At 38.6% G+C, this 22,914-nt stretch overlaps 2 protein-coding genes across 5 annotated transcripts in view; one reads left to right on the top strand and one right to left on the bottom strand.

The window, feature by feature from the left end:
• PPWD1 (peptidylprolyl isomerase domain and WD repeat containing 1) overlaps positions 1-1,114 on the bottom strand; it is a 12,969-nt gene extending 11,855 nt beyond the window's left edge. Inside the window, exon 1 of the mRNA XM_066181208.1 lies at positions 884-1,114. Coding sequence (XP_066037305.1) covers positions 884-1,082 — 199 coding nt within the window. The 5' untranslated portion in view covers positions 1,083-1,114. The remainder of the gene's footprint in view (positions 1-883) is intronic.
• Positions 1,097-22,914, top strand: CENPK (centromere protein K). 4 transcript variants are annotated; one of them, XM_066181211.1, is made up of 10 exons: positions 1,097-1,114; positions 3,791-3,889; positions 5,807-5,863; positions 9,093-9,165; positions 12,749-12,795; positions 15,674-15,756; positions 15,865-15,963; positions 16,254-16,383; positions 19,635-19,688; positions 21,808-22,914. In XM_066181211.1, exons 1-10 carry the CDS (start codon positions 1,112-1,114, stop codon positions 21,964-21,966), a joined length of 804 nt encoding a protein of 267 aa, XP_066037308.1. In that variant the 5' UTR covers positions 1,097-1,111; the 3' UTR covers positions 21,967-22,914. The 4 variants fall into 4 exon arrangements, with proteins under 4 accessions (XP_066037308.1, XP_066037306.1, XP_066037309.1 ...); XM_066181209.1 differs by having other exon boundaries at positions 1,097-1,150; XM_066181210.1 differs by lacking the exon at positions 1,097-1,114 and adding an exon at positions 1,944-1,994.

The following is a 22,914-nucleotide window of genomic DNA, read 5'->3' as shown; positions in this document are numbered from 1 at the left end:
TGAGTTTTGTTTCTGATTTTTTTTTTTTTGTTCTGTGTTTTTGCTAACAACTGCGCAATGGTATTTTTTACCGAACTGGCATGTTTACATCTACTGAACATTGTTTACTTTACTTGAAGAGATACCCAGAGAGTGGGAGTTGCTGCACACATCAATACCACATGCCAAAATACAGCCTAGAGGCTTCTCTTTCTGCTCCAGCCTAGGGCAGTGGTCTGAAAGATGGATTAACTCCACATCCGTAAACAGCACAGCTTCAGCCTGCACGGCAGGGCTCTTAGCCAGAAAGTGTCCTCCAGATAAAGCAGAAGTCTTAGAACCATGGACTGCTAAGGGGTTAGAATAAGCCTTAAATACCATCTAGTCCCAAGCCCCCTCCTACTAGACCAAGCTGCTCAAAGCCTTATTCAGCTTGCCTTTGAACACTGCCAGGGCTGGGAGCACACAAAAAATCACTGGGCAAACTGTGCCATTACCTCACGGTAAACAGTTTTTTCCCTATAGCCAACCTGCATTTCCCCTCTTTCAGTTTGCATCAATTACTCCTGGCGCTATCACTACAGTTCCAGTCGAAGGGGTCCGACCCCGGCTTCCTTCTAAGTCAAGTCCCTGTAGACACTGGAAGGCTGCTATGAGATCTACACGTAACTTTCCCTTCTCCAGGCTGAACGGCCACAACTTCCTCAGCACCCGGCACCCAAGCCCTGTAATTCCGCACCCCAAAGTTTCCGCCCACGGTGCCTATTTTATATAGGAGACACAGCCTCAGGACACGGGCTCCCCACAGCTGCCCTCACGCCGCGGCCGCTCCCGCCCGGCGGGGCCTGCAGTTGATCCCACCGCCCCGACCCCACGCGCAGCAGAGCTCCGCTCTTTTCCTTACCTCTCCTCTTCTTCGCCTGCGCGGCCTCCCCCGGGAGCGGCCCGACCCAGCGCTCCTCCTCATCCTCCTCGTCCGCCAGATCCCCGCCGCCCGCCACGGCCTCCGCCGACTTTCGCTTGCGCTCGGGCTCGGCGGCCGCCATGGTCCCTCCGTCACTGCCCCGCGCCGCGCTGAGCCGGGCGCTCGGGAGTGACGCCATCCCCGCCAAGAGGAGGGCGCGAAGCGGCCATGGTAGTAACGGGCGGCAGCGGCGGGCGGGAGTCCCGGGTGGGTCCCGGGGGATCCCGGCGCTCTCGGCGCTCTGACACCTCGGGGCCGGGAGGTGCTCTCGGTCACTGGGGCGGCGGGGCTGCTTTGCAGGGAGGGCGCTGGCTTCCCGGTTGGGAATGGGGCGACGTTCATCCCTCTCTTGCGAGCGGGGCTGTCCCGCCTGGCGCCCTCCACGCCGCTGTGCCGCGGGGGTTCCCTGTCTCACCGCTTCTGCCGTGTTGTTTGTGCCCTGCCGACATTTCTGCTTCCTGAAGTGCCTTCGTGTCTCTTTCACAGACCTACTGTCACTTTGCTCTCCCCTCTCTCAGCGCCTTCCAGCTGTTGGTTGTTTTGAACGTGATCACATGGCGCGTTTCGCCGCGCTCTTGGTGTGTGTATATGAAGTGACAGTGCCGGGAGAGTGGATTCAGGCCCTTCTCGTTAGTTCTGAGCGATAGGACGAGAGGCAATGAACAGAAAGTGATGCACAAGAAGTTCCACTTGAACATGAGGAAGAACTTCTTTACTGTGCAGGCGACCACACATGGAACAGACTGACGAGAGAGGGTCTGGAGTCTCCCTCACTGGGGATACTCAAGCACCATCTGCACAAATCCTGTGCTGTGTGCTCTGGGGTCACCCTGGTTAAGCAGGGCGGTTGGACAAGATGACCTTCTGTGGTCCCTTCCAACCTTGCCCATTCTGTGATTTTTTCATAAAGCCTTGGCTAGCATAGAGCCTACACTTGGACATGTGTGTGTTTTTTACCTAATTATATAGTCCTAAAACAAGGTGAGGAGGAATAACATGCTGAAACTGGAAGACATTAGTATTAATGCCAACAAAACCCTTCAGTTTTCAGGTATGGTGTGGAAATAGAAATTTAGTTTAACCATACTGAAATAGGGTTAATAGCCAAACTGCAGGCTACAAGAAAATAACGTATGAAAGTGACACTTAGGTGTGTGTACTGTGTAAGGTTGTTAAGAGCACAGCACTGAGGACTGCAAGTCAGTTGGGCTTGTGAGAGCCTTGTCATGTCTCACAGTGTGTACATTCCAAAATCGTGTATGAAATTGATCCAGAAACTTAAAAGTCAAAAACAACTGAATCATTTAATCATTTTTGTGTGATAGAGATTTTCTGGCTTTCTCTTCAGAGTTTTATTTCATGTGATGCTTTCATGGTGATTAATTGTAGTATTGCAGGGGACATGGGTGGAAAAGGTTTTTATCCCACCCCAAGACCCGTTTCAAATTTCCAAAGCATGGAGTTCTTCTTCTCCCCTTTCTTTTATTCTTCTCCCTCCCCACTACCCCCCCAGACCCTCTTTGTGTCCTTAACAGTTTTTGTTCTGAGAAAAAAAACTAAGACTGCTTAGTTTCTTTCTTAGTTTCTTCTTTCTGGGCAGTCTTTGCTGGAGGCATTTCAGAAGTCGTAATAAATTTTGGGAACTGATTCTGTTTATATTATGGAGACATTCCAAGACTCTTAAGAAGATAATGAATTTCCTTATCAAAATCTATGCTCATTAGTTCTTATAAGATCATGGTAACCTAGATTTTGTAGTGTTCCACTTTAAATGCAGCAAATTTTCCTGGAAGACTTAGTAGAAGTATTGGCTACATACGAGTTCTCCAGTGTAATTCCACTATTCAGTGAGATGTTCTAATTTTTTTCCTCATCCACTTTGCTGTGAGGTTCTTGAACTTTGGAAGTACTGGTTGAATATTTCACTCCTTTTAAATTGGGTTTTCAACGTAATTTTCTCTGATGCTGGTTTTTTATTCTGCAAAAGAACAAAAGATTGAATTAGTCATTTGTGCTTCATTGAGAAGGTCGAGAAGTGTAATTCTTCTTTAGATCATTATCAGTTTTTAGTGTTTCTGTTTAATCTCTATGTGTTTGGTGGGCTTAGTGATCCACTAAGGTATTTTTAAAGGTTCCCTGCATCTGGTACATCTAGCCTGTTCATTGTTTTCCCTGGAAAAAAAATTATTGCTCCTCTTATTTTTCCTCTGTTAATTGCTGATGTCATTCAGGTATTACTTAAGGGAGAAAGCTAGAATGAAATTTATGAAATTGTATGTGTTTCTTTCTGACCCAACAGTTTCTCAAAGTTTTTAATTTAACTTAGGTTGATTTTTCTTTTGGCTGTCAAGGTGCCCTATTTCCTTGGTTGTCTGTATATCTTTCTGGTTTTTTTGTTTGTTTTTCTAATAACTTTGAGGATGCTTAATTTGTTAATCAAAAATATTCTGAATTCAAATGAAGGAGAAATAGATCAGCACATTTATTGGCAGAGCAGAAGTAACTGCTTAAAAACTTTACAGATATGTGCAGGTAAAGTGTGGTTTTGTAGATGTGAGATTCTCTTATTGTTTCTGTATTAAAGTTCTTGGAAAATAAAGAAGCCAGTGCAGATAATCAAAGCAGTTATGAAAATTTAGGACTTTGTCATTCAGTTTTAAAAGTAAATTATTACTGTCTTCTAATTTCACTTAATGGCTGTGTGCTTTCTAGAGCTGTAGAGGAGTTAGCTAAAAGTTTTGGATTAAGGGACTTTATTATGTTACATAGTCGATGTGAAGTGGCAGGTATGATTTAGTAATCATATTATAGATCTACATGATAACTATTCTATTTGATTGTTAATAGGCTGAATGTTTAACAGAAATCCCGAATGCAGCTGGTCCTCTAGATGCCAAGGAAGAAATCCTGAATGAATGTGAGAGTATTTGGAAGCAAATGGAAGAGGTATGCAAATATAAACCATAGACTAGGTTTATTATAAAGCTTTTTCAGAATTATTTTATTCACCACATGCTTGCCCCACCCCCTTCAAAGAAGCCACTTCAATAAAACCAAATCAACCAACAAACCCCAAAAAAACAAACAAAAAATCACAAACGAAAAAGGAAAGAAGATACTCAGAAAGGTCGAATGTAGAAGTGCTGGCAGGGGTGAAGAATGCCTCGTGGTGTCAATATGCTGATGTTTGGATTTAGTTAGTGTGGGAGTATATGTTAAAATTATGGAAAAGTAAACAATTTACTTGTTTTGCTGTAGTATCAGCATACAGGGACCCTTCTCTCTTTAGCCTCACAAAAGATGGGATTCCATTTCACAGGTCCTTTGGATCTTAGAGGAGAGGCAGAGGAGGACAATGATGTTTCCCTACGCTTATGCAAACTGACAGTTACATTGTCATGGTTAAAATTTCTCTCTTGGTACAATATGCTAACAAATAACAGTTCAGGGCTGGTTATTTTTATTTACAGGATTTCCAGAAAAGATAAACTTCTATCAGTTCTTAGAGAATACTGTTTTTTCTTTAAGATTCTGTGGAATCTGTTGAAGTCATGTTCTAAATTATATTTTCAGAGTCTTCATCAGTTCACTCAATTTTTTATTGTACTTACATGCTATTTTGCTTGAGTTCTAGGTTCAAAACACTAAAATACCATAAACTAAAGTAAAAGTATTTCCAAACTTAAAGTAGAACAAAATACTACTCACAGTACAATAATTTTACACAAATTGATTAAAAAAGACTAATGGGATTTATTTCTTGTTGAGTATTCTGATATGTTTGCATGTAATAAGTGGCAGGGAATTCTGTGTCTCAGTTTTGGAACCTTTGTTTAGCACCACATTGGAGGACCTGAACTTCTCTTGAAATTTTCAAATTAGAAGGGAGATCTGAATGTTTACTATTTTGAATTTAATTGAAAATATTTGATATCTTGTATTTTATTCCCAGCATGCCCAGAATAATACAAGAAGTGATGTGTTATTTTTGGAAGCTGATGAAAACAGTTGGATTTTTAATCCTGAATGCGCTCATATTTCGGCAAAACGTTTAATAGTCATTTAATTAGCTGTTAGGTTATATGGTTACATGTAATGTTCCAATGATTGTGTGTCTTCATGAACAGTTTTTGTGGGAGAAATCCTATGCAATGTTCTGGTATCCAAACGTCAACAGCAAGGTTTCCAAGGTCCTGCTTAGTAGAATGCATCCTGCCTTGTTATGGGGTAGGTTAAATTGCTGACAGTTGGAAAAAAAAAAAAAACAGTTTAGCAGGTGTTTCCTGTTTATGCCTTGGATAGGTGTGGTGGCCTGAATTTCAGACTGCATGTACACCCCACTGTAGTCATGAGAACTGATGTAGGATACTCCCAAAAATCAGACCACTTCTGAACTGTACAGTATACTGCCCTAAATGACTTTAAAATATGTGTTATAATATGATTGCTCTGAGTGGAGAGCCAGAAAAGTAGCAGAATGTGTGTTAACTTCTCAGCAGCTTCCCTGCTCAGCCTTGTCCGTGATTCTCTTCCCAGTTTCTCATGTTCTTCATCTGTTCAATGGCTTCCCTTATGCCTTCTTCCCTCATAACTTGCCTTTTTACTCAAAGGATACATCTTTCTTTAGCTGCTTCTTTTCTCCTTCAGAGTTCTTTAAGTTCTACTTTACTGTGCTATGATTTCAAAACATTTCTTAATTTGCTCTTCTGGGTTAGGGTATGAGGGATGTGGAAGGATCCAAGTTAAAAATCTTTCATTTCTATATTAAAAAAGTTATGTTTAAATTTCTAAGAATTGTGTTTTGTTCTTACAAAAGAGAAGAGTAAACAAACTTTCTTTGTGTTTTATTTCTTTTCTACCAAGTGTCAGAGCAAGCTAAAGCTAGTAGGAACTGAGGCACTGCTCCCATCAGATGCCAAGGTAAGACAATGGGTTTAAAAAAATATTTCATTTCCTGTTAAGACTGTAGAATCACAGAACGGCCTAGGTTAGAAGGACCTTAAAAATCATCTAGCTCTAACCCAGGTGTAGGCAGGTATGCCTTCTACTAGATCAGGTTGCTCAAAGCCCCATCCAGCCTGGCCTGGAACCCTTCTAGGGATGCGGCATCTGCACCTTCTCTGGGCAACCTGTTTCAATGTCTCTGTGCTTACACAATAAAGAATTTCTTCCTAATATCTAATCTAAACTTGCCCTCTTTCATCTTAAGGCCATTTCCCTTTGTCCTATCACAGCATGCACTTGTAAACAGTCCTTCTTTTTTTTAGGCCCCATTCAGGTACTGGAAGGTCCTATAAGGTTTCCCAGGAGCCTTCTGCAGGCTGAACAACCACAACTCCCCTCACCTGTCTTTATAGTAGAGGTGTTCCTGCCCTCCAATAATCTTTGTGGTTCTCCTCCAGACTTACTTGAGCAAGTTCACATCCTTCTTATGTTGGGGACCTCAGAGCTGGAAGCAGCGCTCAAGGTGGGGTCGCACTAGAGCAGAGTGGAGGGGCAGAATCACCTGATGGCCATTTGATGCAGAGGTTTGATTGGCTTTCTGGACTGCAAGTGCAAGTGAACACCAGGATCATCCACCAGGATCCCCAGGTCTTTCTTGGCAGGCCTGCTCTCAGTCAGCCTGTGTTGATACTGGGGCTTGCCCTGACTCAGGTACAGGACCTTTGTGAGGAGCCACTTCGCTCCTCACACGGGGCACCACTCAACAGTGGCCCAGCTGAGGCAGCCCCTTCCTCAGTCACTCATCACTTCAAAGACTCTCTATAAAAACTCCCCTGACTGATGGTAGGCTCAAGAGACCTTCACCAAAGGCAGGTGTCTGTATCCGCAGTCTGTTGTCTTACATCAAAGCTCTTGTACCTTCTCTCTGTTGGATGCCACAGGCAGCATGACCAGCCAACCCTGACTCCTCTATTTCTCTCTCATGACTGGCCAACCCACACTTTAGTAACACAGCTCCTTACTGGACACTGCTGCGACTTTACAAAGCTGTTTCTTCTCTGTTGTGATTAGACACAGCTGCAGTAAGAGTAAGGCTGCCCACAGCACCATCCCACAGACCCTGTGTTTGGTCTTGTTGGGCTTTGTAAGTTCCATACTAGTGCAGCTCTCAATCCTGTTCAGGCCCCTCTGGATGCCGCACCTTCCCTGTCGCAGCTTTGGCTCTGCGACCCCGGGGCTGTGTCGGTCGGGACTGAGATGTTACAAAGTGCCCATCTCATAAACAAGGCCTAAGGAATGCCCCTTCATGACTGATCTCCACCTGGATGCTGAGCTGCTGACTGCACCTCTGAGTGTGACCATCCAGCCGATTCCTAACCCACTGAGTGGTCTGTCTGTCAAATCTGTGTCTCTCCAGTTTAGTGACAAGGATGTTGTTCTGAACGGTGTCAAATGCTTTGCACAGCTCCCAAATAGATGATATCAGTAGTTCTTCCCTTATGCACCAATGCTGTAATCCTGTTGTAGGATGCCACCATATTTGTCAGGCATGATTTGCCTTTAAGATCATGTTGCTAAACACCAGTTGCCTCTTAATTTTATACATGCCTTAGTGTAATTTCAAGGAGGATCTGCTCCATGGTCTTGCTGGGCACAGAGGTAAGAGTGACCTATCTGTAGTTTCCAGATTTTTCTTTTTCTCTTCTTAATAATATGGGTTGTGTGTCTCCTTTTCCAGTCATTCCAGTCAGTGGGATCTTCACCAGACTGCCATGATATTTTTTTTTTTTTTTTTTACCACTTCACCTGCCAGTTCCCTCAGGTGCATCTGTGGTGAGTTTGATCCCATCTGGCCAGCATAGCTGTTCATAACTCCCCTGCTCATCTGGATAGGGGAGAGGAAATACAACTGAAGCCTCATGGATCGAGATAAGGATGGATTTTCTCTTACGAACTTCGAAAAATGCAACTGATAAATGACTAACATAGGCAGCAAAATGGGAGGAGAAGGGGATGTAACTTGAATACCTATTTGAATTTTTTCCTCATCAGTGTCAAATGTAACTTCTTCTTGTTAAATGTCATTGTTATGCTGTCCCTCACAGCATCCTTTTGGACTTGTGTGCAGCTGTGGGATGAGCAGGGTCACAGTGTGCTGGGTGAAGATCTGGCTGAAGGGCAGAGCTCAGCAGGGTGCAGTGACTGGGCTTCGTCTGCCTGGTGACCAGCCACCAGCAGTGCTCCTCAGGGTGCAGCTCCAGGGCCAATTCTGTTCCGTGTATTTACCAGTGATCTGGATGAAGGATTGGGATGCACCATGAGAAAGCTGGCTGACAACTCCAAGCTGGACAGTGCTGTTGACACTCCAGAGGGACCAGAGGCCTTGCAGGGGGATCTGGCTGGCTAAGAACATTGGGCAATCCTCAATGGCATGACATTTAATAACAGCAAAAACAGCAGGAAAGGAGTGGCTGTTGGGCAGCCCTGCAAGAAGGGCTCTGGGGTGCTGGCTGACAGCAGCTCAGGGTGAGCCCTGGCAGCCCAGGGGGCAAACAGCATCCCAGGAGCCTGGAGCATGGCACTGTCAGCCACAAGAGAGGGGATTATCCCCTGCATCCAGGGCTGTGCAGCCTCACCTGGAGTGCTCCGTGCAGTTCTGTGCCCCACAATTTAGGAAGGTTGTGAAGGTCCTTGAGTGCATCCAGAGGAGGGCAACAAAGCTGGTGAGAGGGCTGGAAGGCATGTCCTGTGAGGAACTGCTGAGGATTTTTGGCTTCTCTACTTCGTAGAGAAAGAACTGGGGGATGCCCTGATTCCTCTCTGCAGCTTCCTCGGGGAAGTGGAGAGGAAGATGCTGATATCTTCTCCCTCATACTCAGTGATACTATATGTGAGAATGGTTCAAAGACGTGCGAAGGGAGGTTTAGAGATGACATTAGAAAGCATTTCTTTACCTATAAGAACCTTCCTCTGAAGGACCTTCACAACTCTGCCAGCTCTCATTTGCTCCTTTTGAAAAAACAGTAGAAACATTTCTTGATCCCTGTGACTGTAAAACATTTTGAAGGAACTGGTCTTCTATTGTAATAGATGCTCTTTTATTTTCTGCTGTATCAACTTAACTCAATTTCTGTCCTGTTCTACCTCATTTTATGCCAATGCAACTCAACACACTTCAAGAGATGCTTCTTTTCTTGTTACACAGACTTCCCTGTTAATGCTGCTGTGGAGATCTTTAGCAGTAGGTGGTCATGATTGGAAAATAAGAAATCCTGACCGTAAGTAACTGTTTACTTGTAAAAAATGCTTATATAAACTTCTGCAAAGTTTCTTTCACCTAGCCCGTGAGTATAGTGAATGTCTGCTGATTGTATTTTCATTCCATAACTACTTAAAAATGAAAATAATTTAATGCTGCTTTAAAAAGTAGCATGTATGTTTCATTTCTTCATTATTTTTGCACTGCAAGTGAATTCCACTATAACTTAATCCTATGATTCTGGACAAATAAGTGCATGATTCATAACACCAGTCAGTTAAATGGAAAAAAAAAACAACTATTAGCAGATGTCCTAACCAAATTAAAAAAGTTCATTATCCTGATACCCTCCTTCATATTCTTTTCTGTGTGATTGTTTTTTCTGCATCTTTTATTTGTATTTCCTTTTTAGAACAGAAATACTTTGGCAAATGATAACTTCTAGTTAATCTTAAATTACTATATTGACTCTTTGAGTATTTTTATGGCAGTAGAGGCTTGGTTTTGTAGTATTTGCAAAATTATAGCAATGTGTTATACACAGCATGTGGTGATTCACAATGTTTTGTCATTTAGCCAAATGGAAATGCCTTTTCAGATCAACATGAGAGGCATTTCTCCAACTTTTTCCGAAGTCAATGTACTTGCTGCATCTCATCACTAAATAAGAGAAGCTGGGAAAAATATTTTTGTTTATTTCTTATAAATACATACTGTTGCTCTATTAGAATAAATTCATAGTTCAGTGTTATAAGCCTCACTCCAAGAACTGTCAGCCTCCAGTGCTTCTGAGGTATGTAGACCAAAGGCATGTCATTGAATGAATTTGGAACATACTGGTTCCTGGCTGCTGTTCATGAATAAGCTGCTGGCTTAAAGCAAATTAATTGAAAGAACTTAGTTTTTATCTGGGTAAAATACCTGAGGCTGTTAGACTTCCGTACTAAAATATGTATATTAAACTTCAAGCTATTGGCTTAAAAATATCCTTGGCCTATTTTTTTTGGCTTGCTGACTTGCTTTGTTCAACCATTCTTACTTCTTCCCAGATGATAATATTTCTTATTAGAAATCTTAATTTTGTAATAGAGAAATTATCTATTTATAATTAATACTTTACAGCCAAATCTCTGCCTTTTTTTCACTTCATTCCAGTGGATGAAAAAAAGTTGCTGCTAAGAATTTGATTAGAGTTATGGTGCTTATATGAAAATGAGGAGTCCACTTTGCTTACTTCTCCGTCTTGGCTTCTTTCTACCTACTATTTGTTTTGAAGGAGTAATTACTTAATTGAAAACACTGTCTGATCTTATCTAAGTAGAAATAGCAGAAAAACTGATTTAATACAGTTTACTAATAGAGCATGAATGTCAAGCCGCCTTTTGCTTTGGTTTTTGCTTTTGGTAGTGGCCAGTTCATCTCCTGTAAATGAGGACCTGTCAGCATTTCAATCTTAAACCTTATTTTCAGAGTCTATAACTTGGCAGTTCTACATTTTTTTGAGCGCAATATTGGCAAACAGACTTGAATTCACGATGCAAATTTTATTTTTGCAAAGCTTTTACTTTAGTCTCTTTCTCTTTCTTGAGTTCTGGTATTATTTTTGTAGCTCTAGAGCTGCTAAATCAGCTGAATTAAAACTTTTTAAAAAGCATTTGGCTTATAAAAATAAAATTTCACTTTTAACTTTGCAAAATCAGGGAGTGAAAGCAACCATATTTTAAACCATTTCAAACAGTTGTGGTCTCTGCATATTTCCATTTTTCTTTGCAAAATATCAGTATTCTGCCAAATACCTTTTTGTTTTATTTTAATATGAGTTTCTGTATAAACATGTGCATAGTAGTTGCTTTTACATTCCCAGCATCTGGTAGTATTTTTCTTTGTAATTGTACTTTGTATCACTAGGCAATTCTGTCTGACATTTGATTTTTGCAAGTGTATTGATTCTACAACTGAAAAATATTTAATTGATAATGGATTGAACAACCAGTGAATTTGCAGCGGCAGCTGGCATAAGTGTGTTGTCCCAGTGTTCTAGATCTTGTCCCAGTGTTTTAGATCTGCATTGTTCCTTCACTAAATTATGCTTGTGATTTCTTTCCCAGGAAGACAGGGCCTTCTGTTCTGGTACTCGCACAATATGAACACTGAATGGCAAGCATGAATTCAGGATTAAGTATCTAGAAATAAGGCGTTATGAGGCAGTTGTAAAAACTGATAATAATTGGTAAAGGAGGGAGGTAAAGATCATGTTAACAGGAAGTGGCAGGGGGGAGAATTGTGTGGGTTTTTTTCAAATATACAGTGAATGTGAGTGAAAGTGCACCAATTAATTTTATCATGTGTAGGTAGGATATTCATGTATATAAAGAAATCTTACTCTAATAAAGCACAGACCACCACCTCCCACAGCTCTTAAGCTAAACTGGGAGCACAGTACTCAAATTTTGTGTCAAGATTTAGAAACAGTAATTCTCCAAATAAAAGGAATTTTATTGCAGCGCTTAATTTAATGCATTTTAACTCACTAGTTTTTCTGATTTTCATCTCAGAATAGTGCTTTTAAAACTACTGATATAAAGCTTCTTAAAATTTTTTGTTGGAAGTACTATAACATTACCAAAGAAAGTACTTTTCTGAATTTATTAAATTGACTCTGTGTATTTAGAAGATTAATGCTGTCATGAGATGGTTAAGGTTTCCTTGTTGTAAAAGGAATTTTTTATTTAAATAATTATTTGTAAGATTAGAGATTTCAAGTCCAAACTTGCACAAAAAAATATGTCTAATAAAAATTTTAGTCTGTTACAATAGCTTTCATTTCTCCTGTTAATGTATTGAAATAGTTCCAAAAAGTCATGTGTTTGTGCAGAAGCTGCAGGTTGACATGGATCTGAGAATTGACTGGAGTCTGTTGAATGCTGTAAAAAAACAAGAATTAAATTTTTTATTCTGAAAACGCATGAGTCATCAATCACTGCATTTTGTAGAAGCATTCTGGGGAAACATTTTCATCTTCTTGAACTGTACATTGCTTTCACTTAGGTATTGCTATTGCTCAGTGTTTGAATTAGGATATTGGCCTTGCTGGGCCATTCATTTCCTTACATACAGCTGTTCTTATGAACAGTAGGGATAGTGACTTGCCTCTGAAATTATTAGAGATAGGTTCTATAGCCCTGATCAAACATTTTGGAGGCTGTTTAACAGGGAATTGGAAGACTGGAAGAATTTGATTGCGCACATTGGTAATGTTGATTGAATGCCTTCTGCTGAAAACATCAGGCTCAGTTGTCTTGAAGTGTATAGAAATGTGGTGTTCATTCATTATGCACCTACACCAATGTAGCTGGAGCTAGTTCAGGTATAAAAAATGACACGCAAGCATTAATACTGCACTTTTTTCAGTCTAATTTAATTTGCTGAATAGTGATAGTAGGTTAGCTCAGCAGGACACCACAGCATGTGGTTAAACTGCTACTGAGAGCCAAACTGTTTTTTAGAAGATAGACAAATTTCTTTCTAGCCAGGCTGCTTTTCAATATCAATGAATTTTTATCATCCAATGCAAAAAATAACTAATTCATTTTATTTTTCAGTACCCTCTACCAGTCCAGATGTCCTGTTAGAGTTAGGAAAAGAAGAGGTATGTCTTTTTGTTTGTAAGAAATAATAAAATTTTGTTGCAAAAAAAAAGAAAACATAGGCAACTGCTGGACTTTCCTATGACTCTTCCTAGGATGGACTACTGCTAAAATGCTGTGTATTTTCCTTCAGCCATTTATGTTGTTCTAATGCTTTTTCCCCCTGTAGTATAACTAGTAAAATTCCCTAGTTGTAATGAGTGGGGTTTTAAACTGACTTTTTGCACAAATCAGTGAGTAATGCACAATAAACAGTATTTTGCCTCTGGACACACCATCTAATCACAGTAACTCAACAAACTTGCATGCAGTGAAAATTATGTGATAATCAACATTTCTGCTACATTAATGCTCCAAGGCCTTACTTAGTATTGGAGTCCCATTATGCTGGATGCCACCAGGAGACAGAAATTTCTTGCTAAGGAGACTGATGACCATGCCTTGCAAAGATTTAGCCATCATTGACATCATGCAACAGGGCCCATTTCTGTGACTGAAGCTTACACACTGTACTTTTCAAGATTATTTTCATTTAATATTGCACAAGTACTTGTGCAAGAATATCCACTCAGATCCACTCGCTTGTGTTTTCAAGATGATCTGTGGCTGAATTTTAATTGCTAAGTGAAATTTGTCACAGAATGGTTCCTTAGAAGGGACCTTTGGAGATAGAATCATTGGATAATTTAGGTTAAATTTAGGAAAAGACCTCTAAGATGATCGAGTCCAACCATCCAAATCCACCACCAAATCCTGCCCCTAAGTGCCTCACAGGATTGTGTCGAGGTGGCTTTTGAATATCTTTGAAGAAGGACACTCTACAGCCTCTCTGGGCAGCCTGTTCCAGTGCTCAGTCACCCTTCAGCAAATGAGTTTTTCCTAATTTTCAACTGGAACTTCCTGTATTTGAGTTTGTGCCTGTTGCCCCTTGTCCTATCACTTTGCACCAGTGAAAAGTCTGACCATATCCTCTGACACCTGCCTTTAAGATATTTGTGTGTTATTTTAAACAAAAAGTTATAATATATTGCATTTCATACTTAATAGAAAATTCAGTAATACTGTGTGTTACACGGAAGAGTCAGGTATCTTAGACATTGAGTTCTGTGGCAATAATTTGCAAATAGTTTGTTGAGTTCCTCCACTGGAAGAAAGAGCAAATCAATGTTTTGCAGGTAACATTACACTATATTGATGGGCCATAGGAATGCTACGTGACTTGAGAATATTCCTGTGTCTAATGCCTTCTAGTATCACTCACAACAGCAGACCTGACTGCTGTTAAGAGTCACTATCAAAAAGTTCTTAGGTAGTACACTTTGACTTGCCTGTATAGCTGTGGCATGTTGTTCTGATATTCTAGGTTTTTTCAGATGTTTATATGGAGCATGTTTGCTTCTGTAGCATAGTTTCAAAATTTGTATTTCTTTGAGCGAAATTCTCAAGTGCTCCTATTTTGTATGGAAGCAGAAAAAATGCATTCAAATGATAAGCTTATATAAGAAACATTTTGTAGAAGACCATAGTGCTCCAACAGGGGACCTCATCAATTTATACAAATACCTGAAGAGAACGGAGCTAAGCTGTTCTTGGTGATGCCAAGCAATAGGACAAGAGGCAATGGGAAGTACAAGAACAGAAGGAAGAGCTTCTTTGCAGTGCACTGGAACAGATTACCCAGAGAGGTTTTGGAGTCTTCCTCGCTGGAGTTTCTCAAGAACTGTCTGGATGCAACCTGTGCCACGTGCTCTTGGATGACCCCTGCTTGAGTGGGGAGGTTGGACTTCATGACCCACTGTGGTCCCCCACAGTTGTTAAGGAAACTTCCCTGTCCCACAATCCAGGAGCTGTTGTCAGTCACAGCAATCCAACTGACACGGTTGTCAGTCACAAAGCCCATTTGCAGCTACACATCCCACACTCAGATAGATCAGGTTTCCTTACCAGCTCAACCCCAGGTTTCCTTCTTCTCTTAGGCTCACACATCCCAATCCTTAAAATAATTTAACCATGGCATAATAACAGAATAACAGCTTGAGGTGGTTGCCTCTGAGGAGCGACCCAGAACAAAAGGAATCCTGGGCTTTTATACCCTCACGGTGTAAACACAGCAAAGTCCAGGTGTCATCAGCTCCTGACAGGTCTCAGTGTCCCCTCACCTGGCAGGGCCACAGGTCCTCAGGCCCCTGGTTCTGCAGAGCTGGCAGTTCATGCCTCTTGCTTGGGGCTCTTGCCAGAGCTCAACCTGCAGCTCCCACTGCAACTGCACCCCGAGCTGCCTGCACTGAATGTATTCCTCAACACAACCTTACCCATTCTGTGATTCTATTATGAAAGACCCAGCCAACTGAGAGTCCACTGTTTCCTAGATTCAGCAATGCCTATAGCTTCTGACTACAGTAGTTTTATTTCTCCGTATTTCCTGTCCCAGATATGTCCATAGCACTGAGGATCATTTAATTCATGGATGCAGTTACTCTTTCTTTGATGCATCTTCATTTTCTGTACATTTTATGTGGTGCAAGTAGCAAGGATTGATTCTTGCCAGCAGCTGCAGTAAGTTAGACAATAGAGCCCTGGTGCTGTAGACATTTTCTCCTCAGCTATTTGTCAGCTGAGCAGTTTGTGTGTGCTCCACAATCTGCTCCAGGTAAAATTAAGTATTTTGTTAAGCTCTGGGAGCTTCAAGAAGACACAAATGAGCAACTGGTCACAGTGACATTTTGAATAGCTCTTGCATTTTAAATTGGATTTTAATGTTTATTAAGTAACAGATGACTTTTCCCCTCTTTATCAGATTTACAGATGCAGCCTTACACAGAACAAATACTGCAGCCTGGGCTACCTGCAAACAGTAGTTTGATTTCTATTCTTTTACAGTTGCAGAAGGTAAAAAATGATCTTGAAATGGTGCTGTTAGCAGTTCAGTCAAAGAATAAACAACTGGAAGAAGATCTGAAAAGGTAACACAATAATTTGGACTTTGGAATACTGTAAGCTTTTTTCTTTTTTTGACTGTGCAAGGAAACTACTTATCTGTTGTGCCATTTCCTACTTTCCATGTTTCAAAGAGAAGAGCAGTGGTATGAGCAACAGAAACAGATGCTAGATACTCTTAATAAAATGGAAGAAGAGGCAAATACCCAAGTTGAACAACTTTCCACAAAGAGGTATTTCTACGTTTTTGAGTTATAAATTGAAGAATTAAAATATGAAAAGAAGCAAATGAACAAGCAAACTCATTATATGTGTTCCTTGTTTTATTTAATAGATCAAATAATTGCTCAGTAATCCATATTTGTAATATGAAAGTAATGCTACTATATCCTGTGATTAAAGATGTTGAATTTCTAACAATAGATAATAGGGGTTTTTTTTTTTAACTTAAAAAGGACTTTTTAGTTATTTGATTTGATCCCTTGTTCTATTGCTATGTTTGTACTGTTTGTTTGAAAACTAGAGAATCTGATGAACTGGAAAAAAAAATATTGAAAGTAAGGACCTATAAGAGAGAACTCTTGGATGCTTTGGGTGACTTCCTGGATGAACATTTTCCCCAACCAGAGGAAGGTGAAAATACTGAAAAAAAGGTACGACTTTTCTTACCTATTAAATTTGAACTGTTCAATTAATATTTAATTAGATGCAATATCTGTTTAAAGTCACTAGCATTGAACTTGTAGTTGTATTTTGAAAAACTTACAGTTTTTACAGCTGATCCTCTATGTTTAATTTGTATTTTTCAGGTTGGTTTATATTATTTAAAGCTGTTTCCAGCTGGCTATTTTCTTTTCTTAATGCATATATCCTTTACCGAGTTAAATGCATAGCAATATATTGTACCTCTGACTGAACTGCAGTCCAAATTGACTCTTTTTTTTTATTTTTTACTTGACTGGGCAAGTAGATTCCTGTTTTTCTTGGCAAAGCGAATTTTAATTGTCTAGCAATGTTTTTGGAACAATAAGGAAAAGTGTTTATAATTACAGAGTAGTTTGGAATGTTAACCATCAGATTTTGTTCAGGCAAACTGGGTCAAAAATTATCTAAAGACTTCAGGGAAAATAGGCAGCCAGGGAGTATTTTGCATAATAAATTCAAAGTGTGCAGTAAAAATAAAATTATTACCATTACTATTTGATAAATACAAAAAAAGCTATGAAAAAGACAGGTTTTGATTTTGATTTCAGGCACACTTAACATTACAGAAGTAGAAATTATTTCTTTAATCCAGTTCTCTATTATTTCAGGTAACCACATAATATAATTTCTTCAATATTATCATGGAGCTCCATTTTAGAACAAATAATTTTTTTATAACTGTTTCTCCTGTGTTTTTTCTTCTAGTACCTCAGTACTCTGGTTAGAAACTGTCTCATAGTTTCCAGTCTAAATTTAAGCCATGTCTAACACAGATCCACTGGTATTCTTACACCAGAATTTTCCTTAGAATAGCTCTGTTTCTTTCTTGTGTTTATTCCTCCTTATATATTTATGGCAGCAATCTCATATCCTCTCTTTCTTTGTTTTGCTAATTGAACTTATGTTCAATTTGCGTTGATTTATGTTCAATTTTTGTTGATTTTTATTAATTCAAGTTTAAATTATGCCATTATGTTCTCCTGTAAGATAGTATTTTCTAATTCCCTAGTTTATCCTAGTAATACCCATTATCTATGTTTGTTTTCACTTGGATTCATTTTTTTTGTAATCTGCTAAGAAACAATATTGCAAATAAAACTACTAGCTCACACTCATCACTAAAGCAACAAATTACACCCTTTTTCCGTCTGTAATTTGCAGCTAATGAATCCTGATGTTTTACATTTTTAAAAAAATCGTGTTTTGCACATAAGCACATACTTTTGCACATAAAAATATCAAGTGGAGATGTCAGGACATGATATTCAAAGTATTATTCAAATATCTTATTTTGTTGAATCTTAGTTTTTCTGCATACCAATGCCTTCCTTTCCTGTTAGTGAATGTGACAGATTTTGCTCTCAGTCTCTCCATTTTAGAAACAATCTCATGTGGTACAGTGTCAAATGCTTTGCACAAGTCCAGGCAGATGACATTAGTTGTTCTTCCTTTTCCACAAGTAGTGTAACTGATGTGGAAGGCCACTAAATTTGTTGGATGCAAATGGTCTGTAATGAAGACATGTTGGCTGTCACCAATCACTTTACTTAAAGAAAGAAAGTACTTTGATTAATTTCAACCCAAGCTTTTATCTTTCCTTAGCTTCAATTTTATTTATGCATTTCCTGAACTCTTAAACCCAATCTGTTTTATGACAAGTCTTTTTCTTTCCTTTCACTCTCTGTGAATTCATAGCTTTTCTAAACCTTTTGACTCACTTGGCCTAAATACAGGTACCCCTTAATCTGCATCTAAGTAATTAACTGTGAAGGCAGGACAGCCAGCCATTTTTGCCTACATTTATTGAGTGTCAGAAATACAAATTGAAATCACTGGCATTGAAATTTGCTGCTATGTTGATTCAGGAGAACACATTATACACTTCTACAATAAAAATCGACTTTTATTTTTCAAGGTAGTAATATGAAAAACCAGAGGCTGAGGAATATTTTGTATGCAAATCTGTCTGATTGGAAGGTTGAAGAAGGTGCCTTTCAGGCTAAGTAATGAAATCTGAGCGTCCTGCTTTAATGACTTTATAAGCATTAATTGATTAGTGGTACTTTTTGTATTAGTAGTAATTTTGACCAGGGAAATGTATCAGCAGAGGTTGTGAAGTACCTTCATGTTTGCTCTAAGGAGCCTTTTGCAAATAGGTGATGTAGGTTCTGTTTCCTCAGCTGATTATCAAGATAAAGGCACATAGATAGATGCTAAAGGGCCATAGCTTCAGGATTTGCAGAGTTTCCATGGAGCAGGTCCTCCCTGAAACTGAAACTTCTGACTCTCTGCTGGTGAGACTATTACGAACTGACTGGAAAAAAAGGATCCAGAATTTGCCTTTGACATACTCTTATTTGCTTGTATTCCTCCTCTTTTCCAGAAGTGGAATTTGTATAAGGTGCTGCACACCTGGTAATATCTTAGGACTTAGATTGATATATTCAACAGCAATCCTGAGAAAGCCAGTGGAATATTATCTCCTTTATTTTGTTGAAACTGAAATGCATGGGGAAAAAGAATAAACCTGGAAAATTAAAGCATTTGGTTTACCATGCAACAGTACAAGCAGATCCATTGACATTGCTGCCAAAGGAATCTCTATAGACAAATGGCTTGATTTGCTTGCTACAAAGGAAAACAAACAGTCTTCTAGTGATATTTTATCATTACCTTTTTTTTCCACCAAAATTTTTTAATTATTCTATTTCTTAATCTTGGTAAGATAAATTTTTTAGTTGAATTCAAAGCAAGTAAGTATTCACTGTCAAATAATGAAAAAATATTAAGGCACTGTGAAATGAAGTCTTGAGTTGTGTCAAATTTGTACTATAAACATTTATTTAAAGCTCATAAAAATATTTTTTCCTCTAACAAATCTTGTTCATAGAAGATTCTGCACTACATTGTAAATGTGATGTACCTGGTTCTATTTAAATGTAAACACAGGTAAAAACATGATCACTTTAGATTAAACTCTTGATAATTCAAAAAATATTGGATTTGAAGTGTAGGATTTTGAACTGGTAGGTTTACATGCTACCTTGTATTTCTGTCGGGATTAAATCTAAGTAAAAGTTTTCATCTAATGTGTACTGTGCAGTCAAATTATTGTGTAATTATTTTACTTTGTCAGTTAACATTTTTCCGGAGTAGTTTTGGGTTTTGTTAATTTGGCTGGGGGTGGTTGTCTTTCCAGAACTTTTCTGCAGAGCCAGCTGTAGAACTGATAACATTGAAAGATATTTTAGAGGTAAGATGCTTTTACTATGTAGACATTTGAGGAATTTTTAAATATTCAGATGTAATGATGATGATAATCATAAAGTGTTTATTACTAATATAAATAACAGTATGTGGCATTTAGTTAAGACAGTTAATCTAGAATGATTAAGAATGTTGTGTATACAAGAAGACTGCAGGGAGACCTCGTTGCAGCCTTCTGGTACTAAAATGGGGCTTATAAAAGGACAAAGAACATTTTTTTCATGGGGTAATAGTTTTAAATTAAAAGAATAACTATTTAGATTAGCTGTCAAGAATAAGTTCTTTACTGTGAGGGCTGTGAAGCACTGGCACAGGTTGCCCAGAGAAACTCTGGGTGCCCCATCCCTGGCAGTGTTCAAAGCCAGGTTGGAGGGGCTAAGCTTTGAGCAATCTGGTCTAGTGGAAGGATGTCCCTGCCCGTGGCAGGGGGCTTGGAATGAGACGATCTTTAAGGTACATTCCAACCCAAACCATTGCGTGAATCTAGGTCAGTTTTCTATTTTAATTCCTGTCAAAGTAAACACCAAATTTTTACCAGAGGTATGTCAATAATCTTCAGTTTAGGCTGAAGAATGGCTGTCTCTTATTTCTTGATTTTACAATGTTTAGTTCAAAGGAGTTTAATGTGCCTTAGTGGCTTATGTTGGGAGAGACAGTACTATGTTTGACAAAACTACTGGTCCATTTCATGCTCTATTTTATCCTGTTTCAAGAGAAATATTTCTGAAATACTAATATTAACAGAAGGACTAATTACTATGTAGCCTCAGAAGGACAATAGTCTTGTGCATTAACTGGATTATTAACTCATACAAGTAAATAAATTAATCTGATTCATGCATTTCTAATTGATTTTATAAGTATACAAGTATGTATTGCTTAGTGGGAATTTTTAATTACAATGCAATTTATGAATGTGAATTGTAAAGCTTCTTGTCTGAAATGTAGCATTTGAAGTGAAATTTTCTGTTCCTCCTCCTTAGACATTTCTAGACTTCTATATGTAAGATATCCCTGGGAAAAAAATTTTTTCTTGAGGCTTCAGATATCTCAACATACCTGTTAATGCAAAATTAGGCAGAGCTTGAAAACAGATCAGAATTTAGAGTAGCCACAGCCCTTATGAAACAAGTATTTTGAAGTTCTTCTAATGCTTTGAAATTGCCTTTCCTATTTTTCTGATACTGTTAATCTGAAAATGTGAACATATTCAAGTAATGTCTGACTTCTGTTTGGAGGAACAGACTATTTGAAAAATTCAGACTCATTCTGAATTTCAGCATCCTGACGGAAAGTGTCAGTGTCCCTTATCTTTGTATTCTGGAAGGTTTTTCTTTGTTGAGTCGTGTCGTTCTAGCTTCAAGTTCCTGTTACATTTGAAAAATGTTTTCTGAGAAACAGATAAAGTTACAGCAATAAAGGCTATTTTGGAGTATCAGATGTCAGAAAAAACTAAGTAAAAATTTGTCTAGAATAATGCATTTGGAGTAAATTCTCATAGTTGGAAGTACAAAATATGTTAACTGGAACAATGCTTTAGAATGTTCTAAAAAAGAAGAACAGTTGTTTATTTGGGTCTTTTACTAGTAGCAGTGGGTGCAAAAATATAAGATCTGGTAGTAAGGGTTTTGAATTTGTGTTTAGAATAGAAAGATGAATTTGTCTTTGAATAGAAAGATGAAATATCTAGGATTAATAGAAAGAGCACCATGTGATGGGTAAGATTATTTAATCTGCAGTGTACTTCCCATGAGCAGTATTGTGAGGGCATGAACATGATCTCCATGAACTGAGAAAGAATAACAAAACTGATTTTGTTTTTAACTCCCATTAACTAATTCTGTATTTAGATACAGCATTTAATCTACATTTATTCAGGGGATAAAAGAGGATTCTGGTTCTAATTTTTAAATCAAAAAAGGTATTATGAAGTTAATTGGAAGTCCTTTGCTTTACTTCTACTTTGACTGGGTCTCATATTTCTTCTTTAGTCCTTTTTTCTAATATTGCCTACATCACAGTAATTTGTATAAATTTGGTTAAAGGAGAAAAAAAAATCTAGCTGTTTTGTTTATTTCCTAAATCTTATCCTTTTGGTATTCCAGATCCTGATAAACAAATTAATGAGCACACCACATGAACCTTACGTAACAATCAATGAGTCGTTTTGGCCACCTTATATTGAGCTGCTTTTGCGATACGGAATAGCCCTGAGACATCCAGAAGATTCAAACAGGATGCGCCTCCAAGCTTTTCACATCTAGTGTGACCTACACATGCACTTGAGAACAAAACAACACCAGCATTCTTAATTCAGGCATAGGACATACTTAGGTTTCATAATAGGCTTTCTTAGTATCAACTGTCACTTCTTGTTGGATGATTTTTTTACATCAAGATTTGCATTGTGGAAGGTTTTTTTAACTATTTTTAAAGATGCTAATTCCTGTAATAGACAAAGATGTTTAACAGTCCTTTTTACTTTAAAAATCATTTTTTTACATTTTATTATGTAAAATAATCTATGTATACTTTTATTATTACATTATACATTTTATACATTACTTTTATGGTTTAGATTTCTTAGATTGCCTGAAGTCATCTCAATTACCTTGAGTATTTTCTTGTACTCTGTAGAGGCAAAATTCACCACTCCTCCTGTACATGGCCTTGCAAACATTTAGAACTAACAGAGAGAGTATCCTCTCAAGAATGTGTTATGCCTTGTTTGTTTCTCGGAGCCTTTGCAAACAATTTTATTGGCTCCAAGATAAACACTTAGGAAAGCTGACACATCTTTCTGTGCAAAGTGCAGCAGATGTCAAGTCTGTGCCTTTCACTGCATGCTTCCCAAATGGCCCATTTTGTGTTATGCCATATTGCCTTGCAGTATCTGTCTTCACTTTTTCAGACCTAGTTTATCAAGGCTTTTAATGAATCTCTGTTCTGTTGATCTCTACAACTTCTAAGTTGTGTCAATTGAGAATTACCTTCTGACTTAATTAAACTCATTCTTTGTAATCTCAGTCTTTTCTGTAGCCATTATTATTGTATTGTATTGTATTGAGTACAAAAATTCTGCTCTTGCATATCTGTAGTGACTAAAACTTAGGAAAATAAAGTTTTTCCTTTTTTAACCAGATTGTAGTTAATCGAGGGAGGAGTTTTTATGGTTTTTTAATTGATGGAAAAATAAAGACTTGTATACTATC

This window comes from Chamaea fasciata, unplaced genomic scaffold (assembly GCF_029207755.1).
Source record: "Chamaea fasciata isolate MVZ Bird 193981 ecotype frontalis unplaced genomic scaffold, bChaFas1.0.hap1 SCAF_4, whole genome shotgun sequence".
Taxonomy (NCBI): Eukaryota; Metazoa; Chordata; class Aves; order Passeriformes; family Sylviidae; genus Chamaea; species Chamaea fasciata.
The sequence above is the reverse complement of the archived record's forward strand: the minus strand, read 5'-3'. Positions and strand labels throughout refer to the sequence as shown.

What these genes read in the sequence shown, in the direction of transcription:
- CENPK (XM_066181209.1), top strand. Translation starts at nt 1,112, where the DNA reads ATGGTAGTAACGGGCGGCAGCGGCGGGCGGGAGTCCCGG. An exon ending in GTGAAAATACTGAAAAAAAG is followed by an intron (nt 16,384 to 19,634) that starts GTACGACTTTTC and finishes TTGTCTTTCCAG; the next exon opens with AACTTTTCTGCAGAGCCAGC. An exon ending in CATTGAAAGATATTTTAGAG is followed by an intron (nt 19,689 to 21,807) that starts GTAAGATGCTTT and finishes TTGGTATTCCAG; the next exon opens with ATCCTGATAAACAAATTAAT.